This window comes from Chinchilla lanigera, unplaced genomic scaffold (genome assembly GCF_000276665.1).
Source record: "Chinchilla lanigera isolate Chin_1 unplaced genomic scaffold, ChiLan1.0 scaffold00014, whole genome shotgun sequence".
In the NCBI taxonomy this organism is placed as follows: Eukaryota; Metazoa; Chordata; class Mammalia; order Rodentia; family Chinchillidae; genus Chinchilla; species Chinchilla lanigera.
Window position 1 is genome coordinate 7,588,736 of NW_004955415.1, and position 25,556 is coordinate 7,614,291.

At 38.4% G+C, this 25,556-nt stretch overlaps 2 protein-coding genes across 6 annotated transcripts in view; one reads left to right on the forward strand and one right to left on the reverse strand.

Annotated features, from left to right (window-relative positions):
- The first annotated feature begins 4,222 nt into the window (after positions 1-4,222).
- Positions 4,223-7,851, forward strand: Gpr151 (G protein-coupled receptor 151). The gene has a single exon (XM_005380667.1). The coding sequence runs from the start codon at positions 4,348-4,350 to the stop codon at positions 5,563-5,565; it is 1,218 nt and encodes a 405-aa protein (XP_005380724.1). The 5' UTR covers positions 4,223-4,347; the 3' UTR covers positions 5,566-7,851.
- Positions 7,852-8,821: 970 nt separating this feature from the next.
- The window catches only part of Tcerg1 (transcription elongation regulator 1), a 67,659-nt gene continuing 50,924 nt past the window's right edge, over positions 8,822-25,556 (reverse strand). For all 5 annotated transcript variants that reach the window (XM_005380673.2, XM_005380670.2, XM_005380669.2 and 2 more), the window contains 7 exons: positions 22,261-22,411; positions 18,291-18,455; positions 17,852-18,034; positions 13,154-13,333; positions 12,424-12,507; positions 11,039-11,139; positions 8,822-9,862 (listed from right to left, as the gene is read on the reverse strand). In XM_005380673.2, the coding sequence (XP_005380730.1) occupies positions 9,661-9,862; positions 11,039-11,139; positions 12,424-12,507; positions 13,154-13,333; positions 17,852-18,034; positions 18,291-18,455; positions 22,261-22,411 (1,066 nt within the window). In that variant the 3' untranslated portion in view covers positions 8,822-9,660. The remainder of the gene's footprint in view (positions 9,863-11,038; positions 11,140-12,423; positions 12,508-13,153; positions 13,334-17,851; positions 18,035-18,290; positions 18,456-22,260; positions 22,412-25,556) is intronic.

Consider the following 25,556-nt stretch of genomic DNA (forward strand, 5'->3'; position numbering starts at 1 on the left):
GGGTTTTTTATGTCTACAGCAGGACTATTCTGGGCCTCTAGAGATATTTTAATGCTTTACTTGCTGAAAACGCTGTCCTACGATGCTGTCCCTACAAAGTAGCCACCCTTGTCTTGTTCACTGAGGATAAATCAATTTCTAACACACTTCTCTACAGTATTTTCAGTTGACTAAGGCCCCTGATTACATTATAACAAAAATAGTCTGCAATGGTAATTTGTATTATAGTCACATAAACATAAACTCTTAAAAAAAGAAGAGCAAAATAATATACCCCAAAATATTACCTGCAGTCACATTTCGTAGGACTATGAATGTTTTTTTCAAGAAAAGAAAGGCTGGCTTTTAATGCAAGCCAGCACCACGCAAACACACTCTCGCTCTGTGTTTTCTAAAAAGCCATCGTCGATGTCCAGATCTTAACCCTCCATAAAGGCAAAACAGCCAGTTACTAATGAAGGCCAAAAATGCCGGCAGGAAAAAGTAGGACAGGGGAAGAAAGCAGTACATCCACCCGGGAGCTGAGATTCCTGGGCTCCTAGCTCAAGCCTGGCCGACCTCGACAGGAACAGTCACTCACCGCTGAGAGCACCTGTCTCCACACCTACAAAATAAGACCCGAGCCGAGTCCACAGGGCTCCTTTCTGATCTACGAGCCTCACTGTTCAGAGTCAGGGTTCAGTCCCCTAAACCCCAGCCCCTGGATCTCACAGACACTGTGAAATTCGAAAGATAGAGTGGCCACAAATCTGGAAATGTAAGCAAATATGTAAGAAATGCCTCCTTAGATTACATGTGAAATAATCTTCCAGACTTGGTTTTGTAACTAACAGTTCCACCAATCTTCTCCCACCGTCTTTCCCCACAGTGGGATGCAAGAGCTACAGCAAAAGCAGGAGAGGTCTCTTGTAGGAGCGGCCACCCAGGCCCAGCCCAGCTTCTCAACTTACCTTAGAGAAGGATTCTTGTTCTGTGGCCCTGAAAGAATGACACTGGGACACCAGACACTAAGTACCTAATAGGCCTCTCAGTCAGGAAGGCCCACAGCAAAAGCTACCACTCCAAAGCACGGTAACTGTAGTTGAAAAAGAGCACAAGCCGGGGTCTAGAGGAAGAAAATCCCAGCAATGTATGCTCGTCCGCAAAGGCCATCCAGGACAGCCTTTCTATTGGTGGCAGGGAAGGTGTCGTGAGAGCTGAGCATGGCTCAGAGCTCGCCACCCTGCCAGCAAACTGCCACTGGCCAGCCAGGCCTGGCCTGAGGCCCCTCTTCCACGCACAGCTTTACCCAAATTCGAAAGATAGTGTGGCCACACAGCTTTCATGCCCAAAGCCCGGACACCTGGAGGAAGAGGAGGGAGGGTAGCTGTCACAGGTGGAAGCAACCAGGGTTAACTTCTCCAAGCAGCAGCAGCAGCTGTTTCCGGGTGTGTCAAACACTCAAGTAGTGACAGCACAGTAACTATGAGCTCCGAAAAGGTTCTGCAGAAATGAGCGGGCAGGTGCGTGGCTAAGGTCACAGTTCCAGGAGTGATTATTCCAACACCTTTTGCTGGAGCCTCCTTCAACCCCTCAGCTTCTGGTGTGGATCAGGTGCCCCTGCTCCAGGCATCCACAGCAGCCAGGACTCTTCAAGGACATTGTCACTGAGATTTGTTTGTCTCTCCCACTAGATCGTAGAACCTCAAGCAAAAGCCTCCACATGAGTTTAGCATCATGCCTGGCCCAAAGCAGGGTTCAGGAAATAGTCACCAAAATGGCATGTTTTATTTTCCCTGTGCCAAAATGCTCAATAAATGCCCTGTGAACGGAATTATGTTAATTTGAGAACTTCGTTGCTTCAAGAGCAATATCCCTCAACTTCTTTGTTGGGGCAAGATAGCATAATTTATAAACAGCTCTGGAGCCCCAAATCTGAAGTCAGACCCACGGGGGCTGCCATCCAAACCCTGTTATCTACTGTGTACAATCTACTGACCCACAGAGAGGTTATTATATTTCTCTACTTCTCAGTGTTATCTGTAAGGAGGGGATGGTATTCATCTCCCTCTCCCATAGTCATGAGGATTCAAGGGTCTGGAATTTGTGGCTCAGACGCTGGCAGTTAGGACACACTAAACGTCGTAACACAATTATTAGCAGTACCCTGGAGTCTGAACTAGAAGGCAAACTTTACCCACTGTCAGTAAGAGGTGGCCACTGAGCTGGGCTTACCCAGAACCCAGGTATAAGGGTGGCCACTAATTTGCTTTGTCTGGGTTCTTCTGAAAATTAAGCTGGCTGGGGCCCCTCGCAACTTAAATATCAATTCCACTTTGACTATAAAAGATTTTTAAATGTTTCCAGCTCAAATTGTGCTTTATTCCTGCTTGTCACTTTCCAAGGGTTACCTCCTGGAAGCATCATGGCGGGCGGTGTCCCTGTCAAGAGAAGCAATGCAGGACCCAGCTGTGGCGTTTCGAGTAGCAGCTGCCCGTCACTAAGGCTGTCACGTGTGTGTGGAAATGAACAAAGCCCGTGAACCCCGGCCTCAGAGGCTGCAAACTCCCCGCACTCTGGCTCTCCTTTCTCTGCTCTGCCCAGATCTCTTCCCACCCAGCACTGTTCTTTGCTTTGGTCCTTCTACGCCAGTCACCTTCTCTACAAACCTTCCTAAAAAATTTTCCCAACAGTTTCAGAATACAGTGTCCCCTCTGCCAGAGGGTACTCAGCATCTTAAGAGCAGAACAATCTGCTTTTTAACCTTTTTTCTACCCCAAATAACTTTTTCTTTGAAAAACATATATTGAGGTATTACTTATGCACCACAGATGTAGTGAGTGTACAGTTTAAGGTTTTAGTGAAATTACAGAGTTGTACAGATACCCGGAAATCCCATTTTAAAACATTTCTATCTCCCCCAAAGTTCTTTACGCCTATCAGCAGCCTTTGCCCACCCTTAGCCCTGGCGACCCATCTTCTACCTCCTAGAGAGAAAGGGAAAGAATCTGAAACTCACCAAGGCTGCTGAGTGTCCCCAGGAGCCACATGGTCAGCACTTACTGAGTTCTCAGGCTGTGAATTTTACAATCTCACCCTTTTCCTTTCCCCAGAAAAACTGGTGCAAGGAGAATTAGTGCCAGAATCCAGCGGGCTGCCGTTCAGCTGTGCTTACCCTCCACACAAACCATTTCTGATTCAGCCGCACTCAGGGAGCATGTATCTTCACTTCAACTCCACAAACCCATTTCTCTGGCTTCTCTAATCTGATCCGGAGTACCCAGTGCCTTGAACATTTCTCAGCTTTAGGTGGGTTCTAGAATTTTATCTGAGGATTATCTTCATTTCCAAACTTTACGATGTCATTCCCTTAAATGCTCATAAATGCCTTCAGCATAGAAATTGGTGACTTCCCTTTTATGTCAGTCTTGGTCAGTCCTTTAGGAATTCACTGAAAAGCCTCTGAATTCATTATTTGGTTGCCTTCATTGCCATCACTCATGGAAGTCTCATTAAACCAGTTCCAATCCAGAGCTCCAAAATTACCTCTAAAAAACTCAGAATGGACTAAAACTTAAGAGTCACCCATGCTTAGACTTAATAGGGCTTCTTCCAACTGTTTTTTCATCATCCGGCTGGGCCTGCTATCAGCAGTTGGTCAGGGGACTGAGGTGGTGGAGAGGGTGGGTAAAAGCATCTTATCTCTGCCAAGGGGGCAGGCAGAGGGCACTTGGTTCTGGGTTAAACACAGTAGTTCTTAAAGTGTGGACTCCTCACCACCAGCATCTGCACCCCTTGGGAACTTGTCAGAACTGCAAATTTGGGGCCCTTGTCCAAATTTACCAGATGGAAGTTATCCAGGGGATTTTGATGCTTAAATATAAAGCACTTGGTTCAGACGTGGTATAAACTTGCTGAATTATAGACTACCGGGAAGATTTTAGAAACAGCTCTTTGAAAAATAATTGCCTTGACTGGCTGTAGTGACACCCCCTGCCACCCTCCAGGAACATGTCCCACTTGCATGCATGTACTCCTCATCTATCATTTATGAGTGTTTTTATTACTCTACCGGGTGGTATTTAGAATCAGACTTGCTAATGAGCAGCAACGCTGCATTCCTGCTTCCGGTTCAATGCACTCACAGGTATATGCACGCAGCAGGGAAGAGCTTAGCAGACAGCCTTCCACCTTCTGCTCTCAGCAGACAAGTGAGGAGGAGGATCCAGAAGTGTATCTGACACTGATGACATCGGGTTTCTTACCCCTATGCAAAAAAGAGCCAAAGGAGAAAGACAGCCATAAATAAGAAGCTATCTTCTGTAAGGAGCCAGGACAGCTGCCTTGGCCAACTCCCACTCCAGCGCCATGAATGCTTCCTTTGCTCACCTCCATTTTGCTGGAGGGTATCTGCCATCTGACTCCAAGGAGTGGAGGACAGTCATCCCGGCTCTGTTGGTGGCTGTCTGCCTGGTGGGCTTCGTGGGGAACTTGTGTGTGATTGGCATCCTCCTTCACGGTGCTTGGAAAGGAAAACCATCTATGATCTACTCCCTGATTCTCAATCTCAGCCTGGCCGATCTCTTCCTCCTGCTGTTTTCTGCACCTGTACGAGCTACAGCATACTCTAAGGGTGTTTGGGATCTAGGCTGGTTTGTCTGCAAGTCCTCTGACTGGTTCATCCACACGTGCTTGGCAGCCAAGAGCCTGACAACTGTTGCAGTGGCCAAAGCATGCTTCATGTACGCAAGTGATCCAGCCAAACAAGTAAGTATACACAACCGCAACCCCTGGTCAGCGCTGCTGGCCATCTGGGCAGTGGCCAGCCTGCTGCCTCTGCCCGAATGGATTTTCAGCACCACCAGGAATCACGCAGGTGTGGAAATGTGCCTCATGGATGTACCAGCTAGGGCCAGAGAGTTCATGTCCATGTTTGGTAAGCTCTACCCTCTCTTGGTATTTTGCCTTCCATTACTTGTGGCCGGCTTTTACTTCTGGAGAGCTTACAGCCAATGTAAAAAACGAGGGACAAAGACTCAAAACCTTAGGAATCAGATGCGTTCTAAGCAACTCACAGTGATGCTGCTGAGCACTGCCGTCACCTCGGCTCTTCTGTGGCTCCCTGAGTGGATAGCCTGGCTGTGGACATGGCACCTGAAGGCTGGAGGCCCAAGCCCACCGCAGGGTTTCACAGCCCTGTCTCAAGTCCTAATGTTTGCCAACTCTTCAGCAAATCCTCTCATCTTTCTAGTGATGTCCGAAGAGTTCAAGGAAGGCTTGAAAGCCTTGTGGAAATGGATGGTAACCAAGAGCCCAACTGCCTTGGAGTCTCAGGAAACACCAGCTGCTAACACTGAGGTCCTTCCCGACAAGGTCCCATCCCTAGAGTCCCCGACATCCATCCCAGGGAAAGAAAAACCCAGCTCTCCCAGCGCCAGCAAAGAGAAGGCTGAGAAGGCAGAGATCCCCATCCTCCCTGACGTAGAGCAGTTCTGGCACGAGAGGGACACTGTCCCTTGTGCACAAGACAATGACCCTATTCCCTGGGAACATGAAGATCAAGAGATGCAGGGGTGCGGTAAATAGAATTAAAATTCGAAGAAAATAGTGATTGCTGTATTTACTTATACTGCTTAGTAATGCTGTTGACTTTGCCATATAAAATTATTACCATTAAGAATTATAAAATGCTTCACATTCTGCATTTTTAAAATGTACACATAGGTACGTAGAATACGATGTAATAATTATGCTCGAGAATTATAACCTGGCTGTCCAAAAAAAATCAACCTTAAATGTCATGTAAAGATGCTGCCAAAGTAGAGCCCAGCTGTTTTGTCACTGGTCCATGATTTTCACTGGGTACGCTTAGGGCCAGTCCTATGTTGTATTGTGCTAGCTGAGAGGAACTTACTTTTGTCCAAAGCTAAGCCCATCTACCTTGAGGTTCTTTCGAAACTTGCTGTCCCTAACTTTATCGGTTGAGTTTTCATATAACCAAGCTCAAAATGTAAGAACCTTAATACTCGATTCCCAGTACAAAAAAATAAAATTTAAAATCTTTAACATACTGAATAAATTTAATGTTATCTTCTTTCGCTTAGTAAATGTTAATGAAAACCCATGTAATTTTCCTGACCAAAGCTTACAGACTATGAAGCACCACCTTGCTCTAATTTTTGGACTAATTTCAAACTATGGTTATTTTTGGCCAAGTCTAAGTAAATTCAGACTTTGCCTTATGCCATAAAGGCTGTCTTAATCATCTTTTAAAGCCATCTAAATAAGTCTTCAGTTTCAAAATCAGAATTTTAGCAGCCTGCAATGACACTCTCTACTGATACGGAAAAAAGAATTTAAAAATTGGCTTTCCTTTTCCAAACCACAGGAAACAGTTACCCTCCAACAAGCAGAACTTTTTTCCTCCCAGTATCTTCTTCCTCCCAAGATAAAGTATGGTTAATAACATATGCATGCTCTTCACTTGTCTTTCTCGTTAAAAGATACTAAGTTTACCCACAGCAATGAACTTAAACTCCGTTCACCTGACAAAATACTATAAGGCTTCTAAGTTAACTGTTCATTTTATGGCAAAGTAAAGTACAGCTAATAAAGCATAATAATTGTCATACATTTACACACCTCCCCCTTTTAAAAAGGACATTTATCCATGATCTTGACTACTTTCTTATGGAATTCTGGTGTATTTTCACTGACAGAGTCCTTAAAGGGGGGAAAAAACCCTCTTAAGCAAGCAGTGGAGAACTTGGAAATATGAAAAATTTATAATGCAGTCAGGCAAGGCGGTTCCTGGCTGTAATTACAGTCACTGAGAGGATAAGACAGGATGATCCTAAGTCTGAGGCCAGCCTGGGCAACTTAACAAAATAAAATGGACTGCAGATATAGTGTGCAGCATTAAAAAAGAAAAAGCAAAAAGAATATTCTGTGCAAAGAACTATTATTTTAATGTTCTGACTGTGGACTTACCCATTTTGTTTTCTTACAAGAAATTAGTTCATTTTTCAATACAGAAGGTAGAGCTGTTTTTTACTCAATTCCTTACAAATCTTATTTGAAACTTGCATGTTCAACTAAATAATAACTTAACCCAATAATCCAAAATATTGTTTTGTGATACCATACTTATACATGAGTTATTGCAATTGTGATGAACCATTTGAATTAAAAGTTTTTCATGTTTACTAGATAGACTAAATATAAGGTAGAAGCTTCCACTGTTTGACATTTTAACTTGTAAACAAAATAAAAACAATTGTGTTTTACTTCAGATAGTTTTTGAAGGCTTAGTGCTGTCTGTGTCTGAACTACCACTTCAGAATCATCACTGGGACAAAGAGGTTTAACGGTGCAGCAGGGCCTTAACAAAGGCACAGGTTTCAGGCTACACTGAGTTGCAAAGAGGCTACAGACACAAGTACCAAGTCAAGATGCAGATAGTGAAACACAGTAATGATGAGTTTTTCACTAAGAACCTGACAGTGTCCTGACTTGATTCCTTAAAAAAAAATTCTGCATGGAAAGCTTAATTTGCACCTTAGATATCAAACTCATATATTTCAAGACGAAAGTCGGATTTATAAATAGATAACTCCGGGAGGGATAGCTCAGCGGTAGAGCAACAGACCCCTCCAAGCACTGCTGTGAGAAACGAATGTGGTGAGTGGGAGAACAATGCCAGGGGAAATTCAGAATAGCAAAAAAGCATTCTAGAAATGTCACCTTTGCAGGGCACTCACACTTCCTTAATGGTTATGTTCCTTTTCACAAGCACTTCAGTTTCCTTATAAAACTTAAAAATCACTCTGATTTTACAAAAATAAATTTCAAAAAGAGAAAAAAAAAAAAAAAGGAAAAATATAATTCCTGTTTAACAATTTCATAGGTTAACACCTTAGTCTGATCTGTCAACGCTGGTCTCTATATGAGTCCATGTAATTTCTATGGCACCTGATACATTTAAGCTACCTACTAAATACGATGGATGTCAACTTTTTCTTTTCTTTTTGGTCTTTTTGAGACAGGGTCTCTCTATACAGTTTAGGCTGGTCTTGAGCTCACTTTGCAGCCCAGGCTGATCTTGAACTTGCAAGGATCCTCCTGCCTGAGCCTCCCCAGTGCTGGGATTACAAGCGTGCGCCACCACGCCTAGGTTGGATGTCAATTTTTGTCTGTGACTATAACACAAAAAATGCAAATACAGACCTGCTGATACTTCCTCTTTTCTAGGTTTTTATGCAACTATAGTAGGTATGAGGTAACAGGGAAAATAATCCTATTAACATACATGTATTGCTTACACATTTATGTGGCACCCTAAAGCTGGAAATCTATGAGAGATGAAACAGGAATATTGTGAGCCCAGCCTGGTCAACTTAGTGAGCTCAAAATAAAAAGGAGCTGAGGGTATGAGTGTGAAGGCCCTGGGTTCAATGCCCAGGACCCACTACCCCACCACCCCAAAAAAAAAGCAATTGGGAGTCAAAGGTAAATTTCCTGGTGTGTTGCCCATGATATGCTGAAAGGATATAAGAAAGGAACACACCATCAATATGTCAATATAAGTGATAAAAACAAGATCGCTAAAAAAAAATTTGCATCTTCTTGCTTTCAAGCAATAGGTATTACTAAGAGACTTGAGCACCAAGAAAACTGGTTCTCTACAAATTCCTTCTTTGATACTAAACATACTGTATTATATTCAAGGCTTTAAAAACTAATACTTAAGATTTACAGTTAACTTTGTGCCAAATTCAATTTGCTGCTCCTTTTAAAAACAAGTTTTTATACATCATGTAACAGTAACCATATACCATCCACATATATAAAAATGGTTGGTTTATTGTAGTTCAAATACATAAACTGAACATTCAAACATCTTAAAATTAAACTTTAGAAACAAAAGTTTAACATTCAAACAGGAGTATAGTTTACAGAGAACACCCAGAACGGGAATTTTGTTGTCTAATTCAGAATATTGATAAAGGCCATTTAATTGAGAATAAAATGTTTAACCAGCAGTCCTATTCTGGCCAACATGTTAGTCTGCACATGGTTCCACACCTGAGAAGAAATTACTAGGTAAGTCTTCTCTCAGGCTAACAGCAAGGCTCAGCCTATTGATCAGAGGGATAATCAGAGCACAGAAGTGAACAAATAGAACTAAACTGTTCCTTAGAGACGAAAGTAAAAGTGTGTCCATTATAATAATCTTAGCCCCTGGAAGATTTCAATTTTCAGTGTTTTCTTTTTTACCCGCTTTAAGAAACAAAATCAAAACAAAACACCCCCCAACTTAGGTTTTCTTGGAGTCTGTATCTGCATCTTTCAGTTCAAACCACAAATGCTCTATGTCTTGCATGTATAACACTGCTAGAAAGAACGTCACCAAATCACTGATTTCCACACCTCATAAAAGGATGATTTTTAGCTTCAATATTTTAGATTTACTAGAGACAGCCTATATTTGAGTATGTATGTCTGTCATGCCACACAAAGAAAAGCATAAATATTTCCAAAGTGTTCTGTTCAGAAACTGCTTCTCCTTCTGTTTGTCAGGTGGTTCGGCAATAGGTTGACTAATGCACATATATGTAAAAACCTGAAAATTGGCTCATGCAAGCATGTTGAATAGATACTCCTGGGGAACAGTATTTAGAATTATTTTGTTGATCGTCTGGTGGGCTCTGATGCTGTGGGAGGTGGGGGTGGACCCCGGCGATCCAGGTCATCAACGTACGCCACGATCAGTTTGCGCCTCTCCTCCGGCACACAGTCCAGTACTAGATACCGTTTGTCATTCTGCAAAATTTTTTCTACATCTTTCAGGTGTTGATCAGATTCCTGGATTAGCTTTTTGGATCTGAAATAAGAAAAGAAATCCAAGAATTACTGACTGCTGTTCACCGGTCTTTCAAAAATGAGCTGGAAATGTCCATCTAGTTCCTAATTGTGTTGCCATTTTTTTTTTAAGAAAAATTTCACTGCAGTAGTCACCTTTGTAAGTCACCTCAGCAAAGACTCCAAGGAGTGAAAGGGCCTCAGAAGCTGAATTACCCTCCCACCCCTACTGGTGGTCCCTCCAGATCAGGGCTGAGGGTGGGTGGGTAAATCTTGCCCGTGCTGTACCTGTTCTGTGGATGAACAGAGGACTTCAGTCTGCAGGGCTGCCAATCCCAGCATCTCTCACAAGCTTTCACTTTCACATCTTTCACTAAATTAACTATAAAAATGTAGAAAGAAGTCTTACTTCACATCTAATTTAAAAGCCCAAGCTGATGCAAAACATTAAGGATCCTGACCAAAAAATCCAAGTGACAAAATACCTAAAAACCACACCCTCAGCACTATCTATCCTCCCGTGCACATACCCTTAAGATGTTTCAAATTTTTCTTTTAAAGAAAGATTCTGAGCATTAAACAAAAATGGTTTCCTGCGTATTGACTGGAAAGCAATTCAAAATTATTTTCCTGACGAGAAATAACTGGGAGTGAGAAACTAGTGGGTATGTCACACAGAAATCTTATTTTAAAGGTCCTGATTTTATAATTAAAAAATTATTTAAATGTATCCAGCAAACTGCTTTTCTCTGGGAAAAAAATGTTTCTGCTGAGCTTAGGTAGATAATTTCAGGTATTAAATAGTCTAGCCACACTGAATAGTCCTCAGAGGAAGCAAAGATAATTGACAGTGAAGGATTTTTCTAAAAGCCTCTTCGTGGAATACACTTCTTCTATAATCGAGAGTACTCTTAAAAAGCAGTGAAGTAAAAACAAAAGTATGTTTTAAAAACTGGATGGGTGGGTAACACAAAATAAGAATTGACATCTGGGCCCTTTCTTTAAAAAGAAAAAAAAGAAAAGAAAAAAGGTATAGTACATATGGGCTGTATCTGGCCTTAGATAAAAGTTGGCATCTTCTTAGTCCTAAAAATTAATAATGTCAACATGTGTGTGAATGAAAGTATGCTCTGGCTGTTAAGAGTAAAGTCTAGTAAAGACAATAACTGTTGATATGAAACATTTCCACTGCACACACCTGTATGTTATAAATTTGGTCTCTTTCAAAAGCGTCCTGAAGTCAGCTTTGGCTGTGATGTATTTGTCTCTGATATATTCTTCAAACTCTCTTTGCTTTTTCTGCAAAAACAAAAACAAAAACAGAACAGCAAACATTAGTGAAAAAGAACCCATTAATTCCAAAATAAACATTAATTATTCATTAAACCAGCAGTTTGTTGTCACGTAATAAAATTAAAATTCAAAAAAAAAAAGGTAATAGGCTATATCTTGTTCCTATAAAATTTATTAAAGTACACAACTTATAAAACATGTTTAAGGCAAATGAAAAAAACCCACAAAAGAGGAACTGTGTATAGCTGAAACTCCAGGGCTTCCTATGCACTGTACTGCTTAGCATTTTACAGTGGTCATCTACTTCAATCTTCATGAACCTCATGCGGTAGGCACTAGACACTCTTAAAATAAGGAACTAAGAATTGAGTGTTCATCTCCTGCAGACTATATTTAAATCTTCAAGCATAAAAACAATAATGACATACACTATGAATATACACAAGTATAAGATAACACTCAGAACTTAGACTGAGCATGTAGCGTTCTAGTAGGAAACAATAAAGAGAGATATACTCTCAGGTCTAAAAAAAAAAAAAAAAAACTTTACTATCCATTTTAAATCATCAGAAAAGTTAAAAACTAAGAGGTCTGCAAGCTATGGGTCTACCACTCTTTCCCAACCATGTGTATTCTGTGGTCGGTCCACACAAAATCTAGCTTATGTGAGTTTGAGGGGAAAGAATAAGGGGAACAATGGGAAGAAAAACCACATAAAAAGCCAAGGGATTAAATGGACTGCAGTAAACAATACTTTTCCTAACATCATACACTATCTGAGATCCTAGGTACATTTATTTGCTACAAAGGAATCAGAGTACATGAGGACAGGGCTAAAAACTTCCTGCACCTGAGTTTCCTCTAACTATAAAGTCTCTGAACAGGTCAGGTTCATGTAGTGGCGGTTCACTCGTGTGGCTTAAAGGTCAGGTGCTTTGCTAGCTTGGGATCAACTGCCAGTCTCAATATGTCTACTTAATGAGACCTTACAAGAAAATAAAATAAAGCACAGATTCAATCTCTAGACTCCCAAATTACAAGCTTAAATGCACAAGTTAAAATTTTACACTTTAGGTTATGGCTTCTTATTAACATACTGCCATATTAACTTAAAATTCATATTACAGTATGACCTTAAAAGTATGAACTTAAAATTCACCTTCATTTCTCATACACTTAAGTAATCTATTTAAAACCATCAACTTCATCTTAGTCAAGATACGAGTGCTGCTAATTAAGCAACCAATATTTACAAACTAACCGTAAATCTCAGATACAAAATTCTCTTACCCTGTCACTAGAGGAGAACTTAATGCATCGAGGATCTTCCTTAATTATTTTTTTTACTTCTTTCCACGTAGATGTTAAGGTAATCTTTGAAAAAAAACAAGTGAATAAGGAACATAAATACAACTCATTTTTATTTAGAGGGTCAAACTGCAGCACATACGGTACATAATATTACACACTGACCTGCAATCTCTTGTAATGCCCAAGCGTAACTGGACTAGTTAGGGACAGGGAAGCAGCTTTAATGCAATTTCTTTTTGTTGGCTTGCCACAAGAGTTATTTTCATGGCCATACTTTCAAGGTGGCCTAAGACAATCACCTGCAAACCCTGTATTTACATGGGCAAACATCATAATTTCTGAAGAAACCATCACCAAAAAGAGAGCACAGAAACAGGAATAAAACCTGGATAACAAAGTGTAAAAACTGCCAAACAAGGGGCCATAGTACCAAATTGAAAATGGAGCAAAGGAAGGAATTTACTAAATCTATTATCAGGAGTTATCATCGATCACATACAGCCAGGGGACATTTTCAATTACCAGAGGAAACTGTTCTGAATTTGAAAACTGCAGAAAGTAATTTCTAAATAGTAAGAATGCCACAACATACTGAAAAAAAAAAAGCAGCAAGTGCCATAAAATTTATGAATTTCATCAACTGATCTAAATACGACACTAAAAATCCTATCAATCCACATGAAAAATAGGAAAAATAAGAGACTCTCACCGCAGAGGTTTCATCCAAAAGTTGCCGAAAGTGCTCCCTTTTCTTTTTGGTAAGTGCTTCAATGTGTTCATTAAAAAGCTTTTCCTTCTCCTCTCTTTCCAATAAGGATCCAGATTCCCAGCGGTGATCTTTACGGAGCGTCCTTCGAGTATCAGACCATGACACATCTGAAGAACGTACCTAAAGACAGAGAACCACCTATCTCACCAAACGGACTTTTTGTATTTTAACAATGCAAGGCTCACTTAGCTAGTTCAAGAATGATAAACCCAACTTCTACCTTAAAAAAGGAGGGTCACACTGAGAATGTTAAAAATTAACATTCTCATTCTCTGAAAAAATATATCCCTTTGACTACCCCAGTAGTGGCAAACCTTCGGCATGCATGCCATAGTAGGGTGTATCACTAAAAGCTCTAAAATGTTCAGCATTAAAAAAAAAATAAAAAAAATAAATAAATAAAATGTTCAGCATTACTGGACTCGACTATAAACAAATCTTGTGGTAAAAGGTCATGAAATAGAATTTTCACCAAGTTAATCAGTTCAGGACACTACGTTATTAGTCAACCAATAAGCAATATGCATTTCCAATGATCTAGAAAAGCAGCTTCTGTTTTGGTAACACCATCTTAGTTAATAAGGTACTAAAAATCCACTTTCTTTTATGCCAGAAATCTTACCTCCTATTATTCAACTAAGCTATAAAATATGTTTAGAGATGGAGAAAGATGAAAAGAAGGTATCTCCTTTGAACCACAATCCACAAGAACATTAAATACTACTTAGGTATTTATTTAATACCTTACTAACTATAGGTGGTATTTTTTTTTCTTTTTTTCTTTTTGGTTTTTTTCTGGTACCGGGAATCAAACTCACGACCTTGCGATTGCCAGGCAGGCGCTATGCCACTGAGCTAAATTCCCAGCCCCTATAGGTGGTATTTCTATATTCTTAGAGCATTAAGCATCTGAAAAAAAAAATGCAAACAAAGCTTTGAATTCAAATTTGTATTTACCAACTATCTACTGGAAGTGACACCTTTAAGCATAAGTAACACAGCCAAGATGACAATATATGCAAATCAATAAACATGATATACCACAAAGGATAAAAACCACACTCAACAGATGCAGAAAAAAGTTATCTGATAAAATGCAATATCCTGTCATGACAAAAACTCTCCAGAAATAAATGAACTATATCTCACAATAAAGATTATATAGGACAAACCCAGAGCTAACACCATACTCAACAGTGAAATGCTAAAAAAGTTTTTCCTCTCAGATAAAAGCAAACTGTTCATTCTCCAAATTGTTTTTCAACACAATACTGGAAGTCATAGCTATAACAATTAATTAAGAGAAAGAAAGAGACAACCTACTGAGAAATGAAGTCAAAGTAACCTGTCTGCTGACCATACGATCTTATATATGGAAAACTCTGAGGACTCCAAAACACCATTAGCACTGACAGATAAATTCAGTAAAGTTTCAGGATACAAAGGAACATACAAGTTATTAGTAGCCTTTCCTCAGACTAACAAACTATCAAAAAGAATATTAAGAAAATAATCCCACTTGCAATAGCAACAAAATACTCAGGTATACTGAAAACTATAAAACATTGAAGGAGGAACTGAAAACACAGTGATATCCTGTGTTCATTCAAAACACAGGACATTGTTAAAATGTCCACACTGCCCCAAGTGATTGACTGATTCAGTATAATCCTCATCAAAATTCCAATGTCATTTTTCGTAAGAACAGAAAAAAACACTTAATCCAAAACCACAAAAGACCCAAAACAAAGAGCCTAAACAATCTTGGCAAAAAGAATGAGGCTGAAGGCATCAGACTCCCTGATTTCAAAATATACTATAAAGCAGTTATAATAACAACAGATGGTACTGGCACAAAAAGACACATAAAGCAAAGAGGTATTACCTCATACCTATTAACAATGGCTTTTACTGGGATGGGAGATAGAGCTCAGTACAGCACTAGCAATTGCAAGGCCCTCGGTTCAATCCCCCACACAAAAAACAACAACAACAACAAATGAAAACACTTTTATCCTAAGATAGAAGAAGCATTATTAAGATGGGAACTCTCATAAGCTGTTACAATAAGGTTTCTCAAAAAAACTAACATGGAGTTAGCATGATGCCACATGCCTATAATTCCAGCTACTTGGGAGGTTGAGGCAGGAGGATTATGACTTTGAAACCATCCTGGACCACTCTGCAAGATCCTGTCTCATAATAAAACGTAAATAGGGTTATGACTGTAGCTTACTGGCAGACCATCCCTGGGTTCAATATCTAGTATCAAAGGAAAACAAAACAAAATAAAATACCATAAGTAAAACCTAAAAGCAGAACTACTCATGTAATTCCACTTCCAAGTATATATCACAAAAGAGATTAAATCAGTATGTTGAAGCAAGATCTGCACTCCAAGGTTCACTGCATCATTATCCACTATGCCCCAGATGTGGAAGGAACTAAAGTACCTATCACCTGATAAAGAAAACGCGGAGTGACACATCTGCACACACGTTACTTTCAGCGCAAAAAAGAAGAAAACCCTGTCATTTATGACGTGATGAACCTGGAGGACATTAATTTAGGTGAAATAAGCCAGCAGAAAACAAAACCCACACTGGGCGAGACGGTGCGTGCCTGCAATCCCAGCACTAGGAAGACTGAGGCAGGAGATCGCCATGAATTTGAGGCCTGCCTGAGCTACACAGAGAGTTGTGCAGTCTCAAAGCCAAAAACCAAAAAGAGAAAACCCACCAAAATCCCCACCAAAAAAACACATGACCTAACTTATATGTGGAATCTAAAGGCTGAAGTTACAGAAGTGGACAGTGGAATGACGGTCACAAAGGAAAGGGGTAAAAAGTGAAGGGAGGAAACGGGGACTTACTACTCAAAGGGTACCACGTTTCAGACAGACAGCAAGAATAAATTCTGAAATTTATTACACAGCAGGATGGTTAGTGCATTACATACTGAAAATAAGAGTAAATTTCTAATGTTTTACCACAAAAATGGTAAGTGTATGAAATGATGGTTAAGTAGCTTGAGTTATTCTATATATACAATTCCACCTGTCAATTGAAAAAGATAAAATAACAGAAGATATAATAGGTCTGTCTGATCAACCAATATTACTGATATTAACGGTATTAAGTCACACTGGGTACAGTGACACCTAACTAGAATCCCACCACTACAGGAAGCTGAGGCAGGAGGACTACAAGTCTGAACTCACCCAGGACAACTTTTTAAAAGCAATTTATAGAGACCTTGTCTCGAATTTTAAAAGACTGGGGATCTAGCTCAAGTGCAGAGGCCCTGGGTTCAATCTCTAGTGCCAGAAAGAAAAGGAAAGAAAAGTTATGTCATACTATTGCCAATCCTAGGAAATATGGGCGACTAAAGAGATAAAAATATTTACTTAACCAGCATTTATCAAACAGCTAAATATGTGTCAGGTAAATATAATGCTTGGCAATGGGACTACAAAATAAGATGCTGTCACTTTTTTAAAGGACAGAAATATAAGCAAATAATTATATGTGCAGAAGTGTATGCTGAGTTCAAGTGCAGTAAAAGGAAAAACGAGGTCAAGTCTGGCTATACAGGCAGGGAGCAGCCTCACAGAAACTTGCACACACTTGAACACTGAGAAAGTGTGTGCTGCCATGGGAAGTTTCAAAGCATTCTATGCAGAGGAACTGGCATAAAGCAAAGAGAATGGTGGCGGTCATCACGACTAAGTTGAGCAAGGCTGGAGCTTAAGGAGAAGGTGAGCAAAGCAAGATGATAAAGTAACATGTAGGCAGAAGAATAGAGGATGACCTTATATAGTATGCTAAAAAGTAGACTTTGACCCATAGGCAACTGGGTATGGAGAACCTTCATTTTCTACAGGTAATCAAAAGAATGACAAAATCAGATGAATTTGGGGGACTGTTGGAGGCCAGGAGAGAAATTTCAAAACTACAATTGTCCAGAATGCAGAAAAAAAAAAAAAAAAAAAAGCAAGCAGAAGCAAAGGAGAAAGAAGCAACATAAGTAATAAGAGTCTCACTGAATACATGAGAAGAAACAACGTAAGGAATATGACGACGAAGGTTAAAAACAAACAAGTAATACAGCACAGCAGTCTAGGAGCATTCAGCGTAGGGACAGAAAACCCTACATACCTCAACAACCCTGAGGGATAAGGCAAAAGGATTTTCAAGAAGGTTTCAAGGGAAACTGGGTCACTACACCTCTAGTCCTACATCTCATACCAGCTATCTGTACAGCAATCATCATGGCGATGACCCCAAATCACCAAGGAAAAGGTCCCATTATGTTCAGCACACTTGATTACTACGGCAGGTAAGTATGTACCAGATTAAGATGACTTTCAACAAGAATTAAAACGTTCTATGGCTAAAAGGTTACGAATATTCATGTAAGTAAAACACCTAATTACTAAACTTGCTAAGTAACTATAGGACTGTCCTAACAAAGCTAAAACCAAGTATCCAACTTTTAAATGCTGTTAAACAACTTTAAATTATCTCTCAGTCAATTAAAATAATTAAAATGTTCACAGTAAGGTAGTATCACTGATGTCTAATAGTACCTTAGATAGGGGGCAAGTGAATGAATGAATGAATAAATCAAGTATTATACCATGTCAGACAGAAGCGCCTTGAAATTCTGAATGGCTTCTTCTCGTTTGTGTTGCTCTCTCTCTCGATCTATTTCTTTCGTTTGTTCAGAACGAGCTTTTTGAACCTCTCTTTCCCGTTCTCGAAGGCTTGCCTCAATGCGGGCTTGCCTTTCAAGCTCCTTTTCTTTTTCTGAATCTAAGTTCTGTAAAAGTAAAATCACATTACAGTTCTGACTAACTCCATCAAAACACATTTCCGCAGAATAACCAGCTGGTCAAACCAAGTGTTTCAAACCTAGTTCTTACCAAGAATACACATATCTGAACATTATACCCCATCTCCAAATCATCTCCTAGAGAATTATACATTAAGAATATTAACAAGAAAAATTCCAAACCCCATAAACTGCTAAAGTTAATAATTTCATGCTTCAGTAACAGTACAAATAAAATCGTTACCTTGGCTATTTTTTCAATGTACTGTTTAAAAAGATCTTCCCTCATCGATGAACTGTCCACTGCTTTGTAACGTGGATCACTTTCCACTTTGTCTTTTACTTTACTCCATCGAGACTGACTGTCCAAGTGATGATTAGACAACAATTCAAAGAAATCTGACTTGATCTGTATTTAAAACAGATAATGGTATAGGGAAGAATGATGGACCATGAGAAATTCCTCATATCTAAATATTTACAACTAGAAAAGTATTTACTTACCTTACATATGAGATCAATTAGCTTTCAAAACACACTTAGAGAAGTATAAATATGGTTAAAAATACTAACAATTACTCCTTCATTGGAAATAAAAAAAAAAAAAAAACCAGTATTTCGCTCCCATTTAAAATATGTCAAACTCAGTATGTCATATTTTATACAGAAAACCTAAATATTAAAAAAATGGAGAAGGCTGTTTCAGTTTTGATCTTACTGCCACATATTCATAGGGAATATGAATTTGCACTGAGCTGCCTTTATTATTCGCTAAGACTCAGACTTAGGAATTGACAGTAAAATACTTTAAAAATCAAGAGGAACCTTTGAGGACCTAATTGTTTTTAAGTTTAAACTCACTTGAATTACCCTGTATTCCTACCACAGAAGATACTCAAGGTAGCTGAAGTCATTTTACTAAAAGATTCTGCTGATGTCAAGAACCTCTTCCAGAACAGGATTAAATATTCTGCCTTCCTGCTTGACCAAGGGAGTAAGAAATTAGGGCCTGAGTCAGAATATAAAATGTGTGGGCACAAAAATAAATGCATTATTTTTTCTAGTTATTCCCACACTATCAACTCCTCTCACAACCTCATTTCTTATATTAGAGGACTGACTAAATGAGAGGCTCCACATTCTTTTGGAAAAAAAAAAAAATTTGTAAGGTTACAAGAAACAATTTCTGCATTAGAAACATTTTTAAAAGAGCGAGCTATGGATTCCTCTAATGGCTCTCGACTGTTTACATTAATGAAAAAACCCATAAAAAGACAGTTAAACCAGGTGTGACAGCGCATGCCTGTGATTCCAGCACTTGAGAGACTAAGGCAGGAGGATCACCACAACTTTGAGGCCAGGCTGGGCAATATAGTGAGTTCAAGGCCAGCCTGGACTACATGGTGAGACCCTGTCTCAAAAAAACGAACAAAATAAGACTGTTATTAACAAGCCACTTGATGTAAAGTGATGCAATGTAATTTTTCTTCTTACCTACTTTATATCTAAAATAATGAACACTAAATTCCTAGGTGTTTTTGGTAGAAGACAAAATTTACATTAAATAAAATCATGCAATTTGTATCGAATAGTTTTTCTAAACCATAGGAATTTACATTAACTTAAAGCAATCTTTAAATATTAGACATGAAGCCTATAAAGAAAGGGTTCTCAAATAGCAGTGTTAAAATGTGTGATGTGTAAACAAATGAACTACAAATAAAGTTAAATTTTAACTTCCTTTCATTATGGATATTACCACAACAGGTTTAAAAGGCTTCCTAAGGCTATTATTACCTATGTGAGAGTTATTTGACAGTTGCATAAATGTCAAAACATGTGGTTTACCACGAGGCTCAATCCACTGTGTTATTCCTGTTTTCTTCCCTACAAAAATACTCAGTAATAGACAGCCTCATAATGGGACAATGGCTTCATAACACAGGACCGACTCCATTATGTGTAACTTCAAATGTGCTGTTTCAAAAGCTAAAGTATTTGAACTACAATTTTACAAAAACTGGTTATAATAATAGAAATAAATAATAAAATTTTGAGGGTAGTTGATCTGACAAAACCCTTACTTTGAAGACTTCTTTGATGGACTAGTAAGTGATTTACATTCTTTAAACTGTCTGAAAAAGCTTCCTTTTAGCAATGTGCTGCCTCATTATTTTTTATTTAGTACCAGTAAAAGGACGAACCTACTATTTAGAGAATTAAAAATTTTACAATCACACAAGTAGAAAAAGACTTTTAAGGGCTTTTTTTATAAAATGAAAAATGGTTAAAAACTACAATCAAAATGATCCTACCTTTAACTCAAAAATGGTACTTAAAAAAAGATTTCCTCAGAAGCAATGTTCTTCACTGGTTTTGACTCAGCAAGTGATTGTTTTAAAACCTGTACTATTTCATGCTACTGGTACTGATCTTATATCCAATTACAGTTACAATGTGATTTTAAAAAATAGCACGAACAATTTATGCCCTAACAATACAATTAATGCAATGGAAGTCATGCAAGAGGCAACAAAATTTCATAAACCAAATACTTCTCAGAATGTGAATATAAATCTACTATATTTGAAAACCCTTACTTTGAAGACTTCTTTGATGGACTACTAAGTGATTTTGCATTATTTAAACCGTCTGAAAAAGCTTCCTTTTAGTAATGTCATGCCTTATTAATTTTTACTTAGTACCAGTATAAAGACAAACCTCCAATTTAGAGAATTAAAACTTTTGCAATCAACAGAAAATAAAGTTGAGTATTTTAGATTCATTTAGACATCATGTCTATTTAATTTCTTTTTTAAAATTAATGTTCTAGGCACAACTGTTACCACTTCATAAGGGAAACAAGACTAAAAGAATGTCAAGTACCAGAACTACATGAGGCTAAAGCCACCACAGAGAGCTACCAATTCTCTCCTCACTAGGGAACCCATGATACTTTGTATGTCACTGCCTGACAGCTGTCTAATGAACTAACTGAAAGGCTGCACAGCACGAGTCTGTAACACCAATCCCCTTATTATAAAATACATAAAAGTTACAAAACGTGTTTAGAAAATAAGCTACAAATGCAGAAATACATTAATCTGTATAAAAGCATGCAATAGTAAACATTTATTTACTTGATCTTCTCTCATCAGGTCAGTTTTTCTGAAAGTAACAATTTATTAACCTGACTCTAATTCAACATATAAAATGTTTATGAAGAATTTGACTTTACACATATCCTAACAGGTATAATATTTTTTTTTTTAAAAGTTAACATTAAATAATTCTGGAAAGATTTACTTTAAAACCCAATAAATCAGAGAGTTAAGAAGTTTCAGATCATTTCTGCCAAAAGTTGTTTTACCAACTACTGTCACTATCTTAATGAAAGAGGCCTTTTCTCAATAAGATTAGTATTAATTCTCTTACAACATTCTTAATAGAAATTGTCATATTTTAGCTTTCTGAAATAAGCAGCAATTTTTAAATGTCAAGAACGAGCAGGCTCCCAGAGGTCCTGCTCCCATTCACACAGCGCGCTGGGACACTGGGAGGAGAGCGCTGCGCGTTCTGCCGGCTCTGCACCTCTGGTGCATCTTCTTACCAGGCTGCCGCCTCGGTGGTGAGCTCCTCTTTACTCCTAACATTATTTTCAAATGACATTTGGAACTCATTAATCTTTAATAGCTAACCTTTAATTCCAATAAGCAATAATTTATATGTAAGATGTGTTTACTAAAAGATTAGAAAGTCACTAAAATGCTATTTTCTACAGGGTAAGAAAATAAAGTTCTTTGAAATTCAAATTTTATCACCTATAAAGAATCTTACTAGCCATTCAGCAAGTACCACTGAAATGGCAGTCCTGCAAAACAGTTCTGAGCTTACCAGACTTCTCAGTGTTAATAAAGTTTTTTTTTTGGTACCAAAAATCAAACTCAGGGTCTCACATTTGCCAGGCAGGCACTGTGCTGAGCTATAACCCCATCCCTAAAATTTAAAGCAACCTATATAATGAAGACAACCTATATAGTCTAGTGAAATTACTAAAATAAGCATTGTGAGCAATATAAACCAGTATAAAATGTAAAAGAACAGTAAATACAGAACTATTTATGTCCATAAATGAAATTAGAAATACAGCACGAGATTAGTCTTTCCCATTCACCCTCCCATCAATCCCACCATTGGAATTAAAACCACCTTACCTTCTCACCTCTGGTCTTCGAATCTTCCTTCTCTTTCTTTCTTGCAGCTGCCACAAATTCATTAAATAATGCTTCTCGATCTTTCATCTTTTCAATTGCTTTAAACCTTGAATCTTTAGCATGTTTGGCTGCAAATTCACTAAAAGTAGCTCTGTAACAAAATGATAGATGCACTAACTTTGGTTGAGCTGTTTTTGCTTGCAGAAAAGTATAACAAAAATATCATTTTCCTAGCATGAATATATGCCAAATATTTGATCCCAAAATCTGCCTCAACAGTGAATAATGAGTCACGGAAAGGAGTAAAAAAAGCTTAAAAATCAAAATGAGGCTAGTGATTAATATGCCATCAGAATGAACCAAGAGGAATACTCATTCATTCATTCATTCATTCGTTCATTTATATTTGCAAAGACAAAAGAAGTCAAGTGTGGCGGTGGCACACATCTAATAATCACACATTTTAAGAGGGTGAGGCAGGAAGGTTATGAATTATATTCAAGGCCAGCCTGAACTACATAGTGAGATCCTGTCTCAAAATATCAAAGAAAGGCTACAGTGGTGGCAGCTGGATGTTAGAGATTAAACTGAACAAAATATATGAGGGGGTTAACAATATAGAAAGTAGGACTGAGGGCCTGGGGATTTAGCTCAGCGGCACAGTGCCTGCCTGGCAAGTGCAATGTCTTGAGTTCGATTCCCAGTACCGGGGAAGAAAAAAATAAACCCAAAAAGTAAGATTGAGATGCCAGAAAAAAGAGAAATTAATAACCTTCAGACAATTTCCCAAGGTACAAAGACCTTGAGTGCAAACAGAGCACAGTGGCCCCAAAACTGTACGTAGCAAACATCAGATTTTGGGTGCTAAAAGAAAAAAAATCTATGAAGGAGGGTGCCCCAGAAGAACCCAACCTACAAATGGTTCCCAAAAGGTCCACAGATGAGGCCAAGAACAGGGAATGGCCATTTCCTACACCATGCTATTACAGGGTTGAGAGAAAAAACAACGGAGATTCAATAGTGCTGCCAACACAGTCCGCAAAAGATCCCCAGAGGAGGTAGCTGGGAAGAGGAGAAAGACATCCTGCTTTCAGAGATCTCCCCTAAAAATCTAGTCTAAAATTAAGGGGGCAGCCAGTAACTGCCTGCTAAAACAAAAACCCCCATTCTTCAGTGAAAAAGAAAAGATTCTAGAGTCCCAGTTATTCACAATGCTGAAAAATTTTACAAGAAACATGTAATTCATGGAAAGCTATTTTTTAGATTTCAACAGAAACTGAATCCCAGATGTCAAGATGTTATCCTAAAATAGTCAATTTTTCGTTGGTTTTTGAGACAGGGTCTCACTGTGTAGTTCAGACTGGCCTTAGCTCACTTTGCAGCCCAAGCTGGCCTCAAACTCACAGCAGGCTGATCTCCTGCCTCAGCCTCCAGAGCTTGGCTTACAGACATGCACCGCCACGCCCAGCAACAACTACTTTTAAGTACATTGAAAGAATTAAGGGAAAATCAGTTAAAATGACGAGAAACATGGTCTTAATGAACAGACAGCAAATTTAAACAAATATATGGAAAATATAAAAAAAAAAGAACATTAACTACACAGGTTAGGACTGAGCCATTTACATGCAGTTAGGTCAATAAAAATTATCTAATCAAAAGAAACAAAAAAGGGGCTGGGGATTTAGCTCAGCGGCAAAGCGCCTGCCTGGCAAGTGCAAGGTCGTGAGTTCGGTTCCCGGTACCGGAGAAAAACCAAAAAAAAAAAAAAAAAAAAAAAAAAAAAAAAAAGAAACAAAAAGACTGGGAGGAACCTGCAAGATACCATCAAGAGCTTTAATATATGTGTTAAATAAAATCCCAAAGGGCAAAAAGAAAAAAGAAAACCTAACTAAAAACTTCACAAATTCGATGAAAAACATCAATATAGACCACAAAATCTCCGCAAATCCCAAATAGGCTGAAGTGGGGCTGGGGATTTAGCTCAGTGGCAAAGCACCTGCCTGGCAAGTGCAAGGTCATGAGTTCAATTCCTGGTACCAGAAGAAAAACAAAAAAAAAAAAAAAACAAAAAACCAAATAGGCTGAAGTGAAAAGATGAGGCCAATGAGGGCTACTGAGTATGGTATTAAAAATGGAACTCTTGTAATCCCAGCACTCGGAAAGCTGAGGCAGGAGGATGGTTGCAGGTTTGAGACCAGCCTGGGCTACAAAGTGAGCTCAAGGCCAGCCTGAACTGCATAGCGAGACCCTGTCTCAAAAAGACAAAATAAAAAATGGAACTCTGTCTGTGAATACAAAGCATTATAAACTTTAATATACACTGGGTAAATATTTTTTAATACTAAGAATTCATTTTATACAGTAAGAATTTACTCTGATAATAAAGCAACCATTATTTAGCATGTTATTACAAGGTAAAAATAAAGTTTATTTTCACCTTAAATACTACAGTATCTCAAAGCAAAAATACTCTTCTGTGTTAAAACAAAGACTAACTATGCCTTTAATTTCAAAGAAAAACTGGCTGGTCAACTTTAGAATTCAGAATTTAAAATATTAACCAAAAATTAAGAGTAGCACTCACAGGTAACATGATATTTTTTAAACTACTGCTAGCAAAAGACAGACTATAACAATCTTTTCTACACAGTCAAATTACTCATAATTTTATCAATTTTCATATATTTAACATCTTAAACAACAGAAAATATTGCCAACTTGGTTTGAACAATATACATGCAACCATAATAAAATTTTAAGGTAAAATAAAAATGTGTATCCCGTAACAGGGATCACTTGTAGTACATTAAATGTTCTCTCTTGGTAATAAATTAAGCACCTTGCTTTACAACTTTAAATGCATACTACTACACTTAAAAACCATAAACTTTTAAAAAATGCAAAACCAACATGTAAAAATGAGAATTAAATTATTTTAGACATTATTTATAATAGGTAAGATATTTATTATCTTTTATTATAAGACTAAAACAAAAGTTCAGCATTAGACTCTTACGGAGATGTGTTTGTATAACTCAACACAGAAAAGCACTATTTTAAAATCGACCAGGTAAAAGGAAAAAAATCCTTGAGGGAGACAAGTAAGCTGGTGGTAGGGGATGGAGAGAAGGACGTGTAGGTGACCATGGCAAATACGCCTGAAGTTTACATTAAAAAGAAAATGACACAGAAGAGACAGGCACAGTTGAACAATTTTCCCCAATCATCCTTTCCCTTTGGGACAATCCCCACTGTTACATTTCCTGGCTCTACCAAGGAGTTTTGTGACAGTG